The 11,195-nt window shown below is 52.6% G+C and overlaps 1 protein-coding gene across 1 annotated transcript; it reads left to right on the forward strand.

The window, feature by feature from the left end:
• Positions 1–1,180: 1,180 nt before the first annotated feature.
• Positions 1,181–10,885, forward strand: ANKRD60 (ankyrin repeat domain 60). Its single transcript, XM_045808468.2, has 4 exons — positions 1,181–1,571; positions 6,494–6,624; positions 8,201–8,366; positions 10,584–10,885. Exons 1-4 carry the CDS (start codon positions 1,181–1,183, stop codon positions 10,883–10,885), a joined length of 990 nt encoding a protein of 329 aa, XP_045664424.1.
• The last annotated feature ends 310 nt before the right edge of the window (positions 10,886–11,195 follow it).

Consider the following 11,195-nt stretch of genomic DNA (forward strand, 5'->3'; position numbering starts at 1 on the left):
GAGACTCTTTGGTAAATAATCCAACCTTGAAAAATTCAGTTCATACACTAAAAATGGTCTATAACTTAATATGAATGCCTTTCCAATGAAAAGGGTTTTTTTTTTTATGACTATAATTTCTTTGCAAAAAGTATGTTTAAGGCTCTCATTTTATTCTTCTTTTGTAACAACTGAGATTTTTCTGAGGTGATGCTCCTTCCCCCATCACTTCAGCTCTTTGTGTATTAATTGTTCCTAGGTGTGGGGCACGGAGTGTTTGTGATTTGATCACACGTAAGCTTCCTGTGTACTTGAACGCTCTGCCTGCTCTTGGGTGAATTACTGGAAAAGCACGAGATGGGTTTCTCACAGATGGAGCCCCCTTGAAAGGCATCTAAACAATGGAGCCGTCTCAGCCTTGCGCCAAGTGGGCGTTTCCCCCTCGCTGAGTGTTTTCATCAGCACCTTTCTCCCCGGGAGAATTCGAGAGCATTTTCAGAGCTGATGGGTTTTCAGGGGGCTCTGCAGACCCTCACGAAGGCTCGAAGGCCCGGCTCCCGCTCCCAGAGCGGCCTGAGCGCCGGACCAGCTCCGTGGGGTTTTTCATTGGTGCCAGAAATGGGATAGACCGGTGATGGGTAGTAAGGAGGGCACGTATTGCACTGCGTGTTATACGCAACTAATGAAGCATCGAACTTTACATCGGAATCCGGGGATGTACTGTATGGTGACTAACACAATATAATAAAAAATCATTAAAAAAAAAAAAAAAGAAATAGGGTTGTTAAGCAGGGCTACAGACTGCACTTGACGGCTCTGTAGACGAGGCTTGCCAGGAGGATTTAGGGCGTTACTCACTCCAGGCCGTAGGCCCTGAATTATGCAAGGAGTGTTTTGCCAACGGGCCTGAGGACTGAAGGACTGAAGGAGCTCGGTGTCCTCACCACGGCCAGGTTACAGTTAGTGACCTGGAGAGCAGTTTGGAGGCTGCGAGAAGGGCCTGGGGACCCGGCCTCCGGGAGGGGGGGAGCTCAATCACTCCGCCACCGTCGCCCTCCGCGCCCCGGGCCATCTGGAGCCCCGGGGCAGTCCGGGGGTCTCTGCCGGGCGTGGGGTCGTGGGTGGGGCCGCGGTGACGCGGGTGGCCGGGCGGGGGGCTGTGTGGCGGGGGGCCGGGCGGGGGGCCGTGCGGCCGGGGGCCATGCGGCGGGCGGCAGCGGGCGCGGCGGGCAGCGGCGGAGCGCGGGCAGGGGCGCCGCCGGGGAATGCCCTGGGCCCCGACCCTGCAGCCTACCGGCGGGGCGGACGGGGGGCGGGCTTGGCGGGCCTGTGGCCCCTCCCCGCGCAGCCCCCGGGCCACGCCCCTGGCGCGAGCAGCGTCGGGGCCCAGGAGGCCGGGAGCCTGGTTCTTGACTTGACCCCAGACGCCTCCCCAGAAACCTTTGTCATGCGGGTGCTGCTGGAGGAGACCAGGGAGATGTTCCAAGTGACAAAATGCCGCAGCGACATGACGGTGCGGGAACTCAAGGAGGAGCTGGACCTCACAGTCGGCATCCCCTTGGACCTGCAGCGGCTCCAGTACCTGGACCAAGGTGACCCCTGCCCACCCCTTCCCTCTCCACGTGTACCGCCTCCACCGGGGCGCCCTGTCCCCTCTGAACCTGCAGTCCCCGAAGGGATGCCTGCCCACGTGAGCCCGCCCCCCCGCCCAGGTGTCAGAACAAACCCCACCCCAACCCCTGGAATCCCCAGACGGAAAAGCCAGCCCTGGCCACGCAAGGACTTCCCAATGCCGACAAACCGGGTTCACATTAGACCTCAAATCTCAGGGCAGACCCTGTCCACAGCAAGACCCTAATCCACAAACAAATCCCTCCTGTGACAGGACTCTGGTCCCAAAGCAAGCTGCCTACTCAGACCTGCCAACCCCGAGCAGATCCTGTCCATATCCCCATGACCCCAGATCTCAGCAAAGGTACTGCTCCCTTAGCAAGACCTCCCAGACCCTCAGGCCGCCCATGTCTTTATCAGGGACCCAAATCTCAGAGCCAAGACAAGAAGCCTGAAACAAAGCCTGTCCTCAGTGGGACCCTACAATCTAAGGCAAACCTTCACATGGCAGGACCCCAAACTCAAAGCAAACTTCCCAATCCCCATGTTGGACTCCTAACCCTCCCAGTCCTCCAGCCAGCCATGTCCACACAAGGATGCCAAAGTTGAAGCAAACTGTGCCCAAGACTGAACCCCAAATCTCCAGGGTAATGACGACTACCTCAGAACCCCAGATCCTCTGGCAACTGTGTCTACACGGGACTGCTAAAGCTCAGAACAAACTGTTCCCACTTCCGGACCCCCAAACCCAGAGCAAACCTACCTAGGACTAAACCCCAAATCTTCAGGGTAACTATGACCCCAGAACCCCAGATCCTCCGGGAACTATGTCCATGGAAGGACACTAAAGCCTGAAACAAATGCTGCTCACCTCAGGACCCCCAAACCCAGAACATACCTGCCCAAGACAATCCCAAATCTCCAGGCTAACCATGACTACCTCAGAACCCTGACCCTCCGGCAGCCGTGTCCATACAAGGGCGCTGCAGCTCAGAACACATTCTGCCCACTTCGGGACCCCAAACCAAGAACAAACTTGGCCAAGACTGAATCCCAGATGCGCAGACCGACCATGCGACCCTCAGAACCCTGAGTCCTCTAGCAACCATGTCCACCGAAGGACACTAACACCGGAAATAAACTGCCCACCCCAGGATCCCATATCTCTATGCAAACCACGCCCATGTTTGAACCCAAATAAATTCCCCAAGCTACCCCTGCTTGCAACGGAAACCTGAATCCCAAAGCAGATTCTACCCAGATCATGACCCTAAGTCCCAGAGCAGACAAGCCCAATTCTGAGCCCCCAGTCTCTAACTAGCTGCTTGTGCATCCAAACCCCAATCCATTGGCCATCTCTGTCTGTATGAGGATGCCAGAACCCAAAATGAACTTTTCCCACATCTGAAAGCCAGTTCCCAAGCTCGCCATGACCACAGCAGAACACCAGTCCCAAGCAAAATAACCTCATAAGGTCTCCAAAGCATGAGACATACTCTGCCCAAAACTCATGCTGAACATACCCATATCTGAACCCCAAATCTCATGGAAACTGTGTTTAAGCCAACCATATCCATGTAAGGAAGCCAGAAGTCAAAGCAAGCCTTGCCTATGTGAGGACCCCCAAACTTCAAGCAAGCTCTGCTTGTATTTGCACCCCAAATCCCTCAGCCAACCTTATCCACACCAGAACCCCAAGCTCTAGACCAAACCTTGCCCATCTCAGGACCCCAAATCTTAGAGCAGAACCTGTCGCCACCAAGACCCCCTATTCCCAAGGGCTGACCTAAAGGATTCTTTACCCTTGGTAGCTACAGTACCCAGCTACAGTACCAGAGGTACGGTAGAACCCCAAATCCCAAAACAAGTCCTGCCCATGCAAGGACTCCACATCCCAGAATAGACCCTTCCCATACCAGGACCCCCGAACAGAAAGCAAACTTTGCCTTCATCAGAACCCCACATCCAGAGCAAACTCTGCCCTCGTCAGTACCCCAAATCTCAAAGCAAGCCCTACCCACGTTTGAACCCCAAATACTGGCACTAACCCAGTCTGTATCAGAACCCCGAATCTCAAGCTGTGTCCTTGTCCACATCAGGAGCTCAAAACTAACCCAGTTGGAATCAGAACCCAGCACCCAAAGCTCACTGTGGTGAAATCAGAATCCCAGGGCCCCCTATCCGGACAGATCCCATGTGGGTGGCACCAAGGGGAGGGCAAGGGTTCTAGAGCCCCATCTCTCCAACCATCCATCTCCTTCCCTCAGCCTGAGGACCTGGCTGTCCCTGTCCCGATCCCTACAATATTTAGGATATGAGAATAGGATCAAAGCCCCTGGGCTCCATCATCTCCCCACCCGGTTGAAATCAACACAAAAATACTTCAAGAAAACGGAGGCATAACACATTCTGTAGGCTGCTGCACAGACGACGCGAACAGCGGTACTGCAGACACTGCAGCCGTACTGCAGGGCCGGGCCGCGGTGGGGACAGGCAGAGATCCGCGAGCAGCCTGGCTCCACAACCGCCGTGCCCCCAGACACTGCCCTTCCGGGGCTCCGTTTCCTAAACTGGAACACAGAGCCTTCGGGCTCTAGAATTCTCAGTGCCATGTCCCCTCTAGACGGGGATGCCTCGGGAAACTCGAAACGTACACCGAAGGCCAGAACACCGTCCTTCGCTCTCTTTGATGTGGGTGAAGCGCCTTCTGGGACGTCCTTAGTTTGCTGTACGAGTGTTGGGAGGACACTCTGGGGCATTTCTGAGGCTTTATGTGGAAAGAAGTATAGATCTCAAATGCAATGTGTACGTAACACGTCCACACGAGGTGAGCTGCTGAAGGGCAGAGTATTTCAAAACAAGTAATGCGAAAATTATGTATCCTGAACTACACATGACTGGCACCCCTTCTGTTCATTTATTTCCCCTGATGAGCTCTGCTGAGCCATAAATTCAAGAGAGCTAAGAGGCAACAGAAGACACCTGGTGACTTCTACTGATGTCACAATCCTATCACTCAGCAAGCACTTAGCAACTGGCAGAAGCTTGACCTCTCCTGCGGTTGCAACCCTTCTTGTTGACAGCAAACCAAAAAGAAAGAAAGAAGGTACGACTACATTGAGAAAAGAAAATCTGGGTTCCTGCTTGTAAATAACCCGCAGATGCTGCTTCACCCACCTAAAGGTTGCCAGGGAGGATCACATGAGATAATGTGTGCGTGAAAACCTTGAGAGACACAAATCTAAAAGGGGTGAGCAAATTCATGGACGAGGGGCGATCTTCCACGTCTGTTGTCGACTCTAATAATTTATTTAGCTGGTGATAATTAGTATTTGTCTAAGCCGAAGGCAGTTGCTGCCTGCTTGTAAAGAGAGAATGTGCTCTGATTTCTCGAAGAGCGGTTCAGCGTGTGTGAATTGCACTCTTGTCTTTCTTAGGGAAACACAGCTTTACTCAATTTTTTTCAAAGTTGTTAGGAAGTCAAGTTGTCTTACTGAAGACTAATTACTGATTATCCTTGTGTTAGAACCACAAATAAGACCCTAATTAACAAATTTGCTAATCGCTATTCCCTGTTTACACCCACCGAGGTTTCTCGTAACCACCAAAGGGGGACGACGGAGCCTAGAGCGACCCATGCGTGGCACTGGAGGGAAGGCAGCTCTGGTTGGAGCCCTGGTTTTGCTATTTCCTAGTGACGGGAGCCTCGGTTTGCTCACCAGCAGACGGAGATGACAGACCTGGTTTGTCATGAGGACTGAAGAGTGTAGGTGCTTGGGATAGCCACTTAGGAATCCCTCCATTGTGAATCCCAAGAGCTCATGAATTCCACTCGGAATAAGTGATAACCCGACTTTGCAGAGTCGAGACTTTACACTCACGGCAACACTTGTAGAGAAAAGCAATTATGATGTTATCCCCTAAGCAAGATTACAGGTGGCTGTGTGAGGAAACGTGCGTGTCTTTAACAAGGTAAACTAAAGACACCTTTGCTTAAAATGTTCTAGAGTCCTCTTCTATATTCTGTTGTTCCGGTGGTCTTTCCCAAAGGGTCTGAGCTTGTGAAGTGTGAGTAGATCCACTCACCCCATTGTCTCATACGAGCGGAGGATTGTTCTGGGTGTGACCCAAAGGAGTTCCAATGTCCCGAGTCCAAATCATGGTGAATGGCAACGTTACAATTCTTACATGACCGTAAATGCTTAACTGGGGCCCTTTTGTCCCCCAGGGGCCATTTGGCAACTTCTGGAGACCTTTTGGATGGTCCCAACTAGGTGAGAGTGCCACCGGCATTGGGCGGGTAGAGGCAAGGGGCGCTGCTAACGCTCTGCAGTGCCCAGGGCGCCCCCCCCCCCGCCCCTCAGAGAAGGATGGGTCTAAAATGTCGAAAGTGCCAAGCTTGAAAAAAAGCGATGCCGTTGAGCATCGTTTGAAAGACACAACAAAGTTCAGCCATTGTTACATCTTTCGCCAACTGTTGACAACATTAACCAGACGCTAGTATTTCAGCTTCACGTATGACGCACGTAGGTCCATTGTGCTGCGTCTGTCATGTAACGGACAGTAACTTGGAGTAGTCCTATTTATAGAGTTTCCCTCATAAAATAACCTTACTGACGCATGTATTTTTTTTTTGCCATAGAACTAGTTATAATTACGGAATTTTAGAAATTGTTGCCTTTTTGGGGGGGGGGTTGGCTTTTCTTTGAGCCGAGCCAAATTAATTTTCTAAAAAGCACTCCCGACCACACGCAGTCTCGTGTGAAGTCGTCAAATGAGATTAGTGGTCAAGGTTTTCAAATGATCTTTGTGATACCCAAGGTCAGATCATCTCTTAAGATAACCAGTGTAATAGTTAATCTTTAATGCCCATTTTTTTTGAAGAAAAAATTATTCCCTGTAGGAGTTTTGATGGATGATACCACGCTGAAGTTCCATGATGTTGTTCCTGGTGGAATTATTTCATTATGTATCTGGCATTATGATGGATGGACGGAACTGGTTTTGGCGGCTGTGGAAGGCGATCCCAGTAAGGTGCTTTTATGCTTCTCTAAATGGATATTATACTTCATGAAGCAACCGTAAACTGTGTCTGTGTGTGTGTGTGTGGGTGGGAGGGGAGTTCAGTCTTTCATGTGAATATTTGAGTAAAAGTTTCAGAGTAGGAAAAAAGAGAACTAGGACTCGTGTCATAATGATCAAATACCATATTGAGAGTTTCCACTCCCTCTTGGGTTTGCTGTTTCACAGCGCTCACTTATAACCCCCTCACCTCCCCCCACAGACACCAAAGGAGAAGGAACCAGGACAGGTGCGTTTTCTATTCACACGTCTATTCTGTAAAGTTGAAAACTGGACTTGAGGGTGGGTGAAGAGCTCCGGATAACTGGGAAATTGCACAGTCTAGAGCATCTGATGGGGCAAAAGTCCTAATGGGGGTCTGCCCCTCCCCTAAGGCGGAAAGGCCACACGCTACTCAATACACAGCAAGTGTCTACTCTTCGCCGTGCCTTGGGCTTGGCTTTCAGCTGAGCTCTGGGGTGGGCAGCGGGGAGAAGGGAGGAGGAAACCAGAACATCTGCCCAACAGAGAAGGCGGTGGGGGCTGGGAGCGCTGAGGGGGGCAAGTGTATGTTCCTTCTAGAAAGTACGTTTGGATGAAAGGCTATGAGCGTGTGGGGAGAGAGTTGACTTCCAGCCAGAAAAGGGATCAGGAAAGGCTGGTTGCAGGAGGGCTGCAGGGATCAGGTCTGGGAGAGGTGGGTGGTCTCTGGGGAGGCAGGGCACGACTGACTGCGGCAACCTCCTGCCAGTGTGCGGGAGCCTTAGAAGGAGGGGTGGGGCCCATCCCAGCCCTCGCTCATCCTCTTCCAGGTCCTTCCCTGATGTCGTCCTGCTCCTGGCCTTCTGCCTCCCCTCTGCCACCAAGGACTCAGTCCCGATGGGTTTCCTGGCTTTTGCTCTGAACCTGGGGATTCCCTCCTGTCTCCCACACTCTGGGGCTCTGCCTCCCCCCACTGCCGCCCCCACACCGGATACCCCGCATCTGGGATGGAGTTCCTCTCTGCTGGAGCCCGCAGCCTTCCTCTCGTGCTCAGGGCCTCACTTCACCACGAGATGATTATGTTATGGGGCTATTTTTCATCCGTGAGTGGAGTTCGGAGTGTTCCAAAAGTTAACGGAAACAATGGGCCCGAAAATAGACCGGAAGGCCAGAGTTCGTCAGGTCTCCAGAGAAGCGCACTCCCCTCCGGGGAGGCCACTTCGTGTCGTCTGGTGTCTTCCTTAATGGCCACAACCACCTTCCTCTGGACACCCAGAAAAGCTATTTTCTCTCTTCAAAACACCGACAGGAAGAATTTCCTGCCTCCCCAGCCTGCCTGATGGTAAATGCGTATTTCCTGGACATGTATAGGGCTCGGTCAACAATGTCTTCCCCTGGGTGTATTCCAGCTTCTCAGTTAGGGTTTGCCCCCTCTGTTCCCATCATGAACCTTAACTCGGCCTTCGAGCAAACTTCCCCTCGGGAGGGTCCAGGCACCCGCCAGCCAGGTGTAGCCGCACTTTTGAAACAACTCAGACTCACTGTGGAACCCCTGTGTCCCGCCCAGCTCTCTTGCCTTGGTGTTGATGAAGACAGTCTCTACCGAACCGCAAATTCGCAGCATTTGGGACACAAGCAGTGGAAGGACTGGATAGCCCAGAGAGCCTTCGTGGCCCTGTACATCGCCTCTCATAGAGGCCACTCGGATGCTGTGCAGTATCTTCTAGAACATGGTAATTCTGAGACGGCTGTGTATGTTCACAAGGTGGGGTCTTCTGCGGGTAGGGAGGACAAGGTGGCTTGTCTTCCTGGGCCCTTCAGCAATGGTGTCCTGAACCCAAGTTGTGTCAACCACCAGTCACGGTCCCCGTGGGCCACTGGCTCTCTGTCTGTAGGGGTCTTATGACATACTGAGTGAAGGCTGTTGTCCTCTTGGCCAGGTCTCCAGAAGATTCTCTCTGTTGTGGGAGACGGAACTTTCAGACACTAATTCACGGAGTAGCCAAAAGAGCTTCCCGGCCTCTTGGGTCCAAGCAGACACACTGCTGGAGACGTTCCTAAACTCCCTGTTGTTTCTGCCTCACCTGACGTTGGGTTTCTCTAACGGTCTGAGGGGTTTAGCCCCAAGCCAGCGTTGTTCTCTTGGGGAGGAGGGGCGGCAGGCTGGCCAGTTTCCTTCCCCCCCCCTGCACCCCCCCTTTGAATTATTTCCCTCAGGCGATCTTTGCCCCAAACCCTCTTTTCATCTCATCTCATCTCCATTCCCATCACCCCCCCCAAAGGGCAAGCTGCCTCCCCCTCTGTTGATAGAAATAGAAGCCTTGGCCTGCATTGTCTCTGAATGTGAGAGCTCGCATGAGACTCTGCCGGAGCACACTTTATCTTCCCTGGATGTAGGATATTTTTGGGAAAAGAGGCCCACTGATTGAGGTGTCGACCATTCCAGAACAATAGACAATGGCTGCAGACAGCCCAGGCCACCGGCTTCCTCGGGAAAAGGAAGAAAATGTGACGTACTGTTTGGTCAGGGGTTTGAGGCCCAGAAGGGGGCCTCATCCGAGGGTCTCCCCTATCAACTTGCCTTCAGATCAGAACCTTTCTGGCCCGCGGCCTTGACCCCCGCCTCTCCGCCTCGTCTTTGCCCCTCCCCCGCTGCCATGAAGCAAGGCGGAGGCATGCCCGAGGCCGAGGGCGGGGCAGGGGGACTGGCGTTCACATGGTGGGCAGAGGTTTTCCTGACTATTCTGTTTCTTCCTCCACTGCTTTCTGCACGCCGCCTGTTGTGGGATGAAATATGGGCTGTTCACAGACCAGCAGTCCTTTAAGCTCATAAAAAGTCATTTTCACTCTGATGGAACTGTGATGTATTTGAAAGCACCAGTTAAAACATTACAGACAGCTTTGCAAAGTTTTCTGTCCTTTGCACACAGCCACCTCAAAGCCTTGCCGAGACTGAGGCTGGGCGTTATGAGAACCTATTTAAAATGTTACCTCACCGACCAGCCATAGCTCATAAAAACTGGCTACAGAAATGTCAGCTGCTTGTAATTGAATTGCCTTGTTTTCCGTGTCATGATATTTGTTACCCAGAATTTGATTCAATTCAACAAGTCCGTATTGGACACCTGTCATTAGCCCATCCATCTGCGGGAGGCAGTGAGGAATTCAATCGAAGTGAAATCTGTCCGTGAGTCAGGCCACCCGTCGTCTGTCATTTCCTGAGCGCCTGTCTTCTCCAGGCATCGCGCTACGTGCCGGGGGTGAAAACAAGTGTGTTTTCTGCCTTCGTGGCGTTTATGAAGGGAAGTCAGCAAATTATTACAGATAATTAATTCCACGGTCAGTCGTGCACGGCATGTTCTGAAGACGTAGAATGTCTACTGAGCATATACAGGGGGGTGGGATTCATGGGGAGGGGGCCAAGGAAGGTTTTCCCGAGGAAGCGATTGCAGGATAAAGAAGAATGGAGTTAGCCAGGGGTGGCGGGGGTGGGGGCAGAAATGGGTGACAGCGCTGTTAGCCAAGGGAAACAGCATGTGCAAAAGGCCTGGGGCAGGATGCAGGAGCAGGGTGTATTTAAAGGCATAAAGATAGAAGCCTGGTATAATTGGAGCCTGGAGGGAGGGGTGGTGGAGTTAGGGTGGTAGGGTGAGATAGAGCACTAACGACCTCGAAAATGACCCCCAAGGGTGGTGGATGCCAGAAATGGGGTTTGAGCAGGAGCGTGCTGTGGGCAGACCAGAGGCAAGGCAGTGCTGGGTGCTGGGACAGTGCAGCAGCGATGCCTCCTCCCTTCTACTCCGTGCTGGGGCCAGGGGCAGTTCTTAATTTTCCCAAGCATCCTTTTCAGGGCCTCACCCCTCCCGAGCTTCTCTTCCGGAATGTGATTCTGGAGGTGAGGCTCCTGGCCAGGAGGGTGAGCCTCCCTCAGCCAGCTGTCTTTTTTACAGGAGCCAACTGTCTCAGCAGAACCCCCATGGGCAGGACAGCCCTGCACGTGGCTGCAGCCATGGGCCGTCTGGACTGTATAACCCACCTGCTCAACCATGGGGCCTCCGTCAATGAGAAAGATGCCAGGGGGGAGACCCCCATGTCCATCGCCCGGCGCTTGAACCGCAGGCACAGTGAGCGGCGGATGTTCCTCTTCTGCTGGCTGACGAGGTCGGGGACAACAGACCCAAGGAACTTGATCACAAACAAGGTTTTTCACAGGGTAAAGTCTAGGTTCAGCTCCAAGAAGAGCCAAGTGTGACTCCTGCGGGGAATGTTCGCTCCTCGAAGCTGACTTGAGTAACTTTTCAGAGTTCGAATCCACAGTGGCCCTTGGTGAGCAGGAAGCCAAGGAAACACGGCAATTAATCTGAATCAGATACTAAGTTATCTGTCCTGTTTGCAAATGACTTGGGGAGGGTGTTGATGGAAGTAGGTGAGTTTGTGTTCATTCCGTAATCCATTACGGACCGAGCGGGCTCTGATGCCCGCCGTTAATTTTAAGCTATTTGTATGTTGTATCCAATAACGCGGCTTGGGGTGATGGGAGCCAATTACCTTCTCTCGCGTCT

Source organism: Ursus americanus, chromosome 22 (assembly GCF_024610735.1).
Source record: "Ursus americanus isolate L20-20 chromosome 22, mUrsAme1.1.p, whole genome shotgun sequence".
Lineage (NCBI taxonomy): Eukaryota > Metazoa > Chordata > Mammalia > Carnivora > Ursidae > Ursus > Ursus americanus.

What these genes read in the sequence shown, in the direction of transcription:
- ANKRD60 (XM_045808468.2), top strand. Translation starts at nt 1,181, where the DNA reads ATGCGGCGGGCGGCAGCGGGCGCGGCGGGCAGCGGCGGAGCGCGGGCA. An exon ending in TGGAAGGCGATCCCAGTAAG is followed by an intron (nt 6,625 to 8,200) that starts GTGCTTTTATGC and finishes TGTCCCGCCCAG; the next exon opens with CTCTCTTGCCTTGGTGTTGA. An exon ending in GCAGTATCTTCTAGAACATG is followed by an intron (nt 8,367 to 10,583) that starts GTAATTCTGAGA and finishes TCTTTTTTACAG; the next exon opens with GAGCCAACTGTCTCAGCAGA.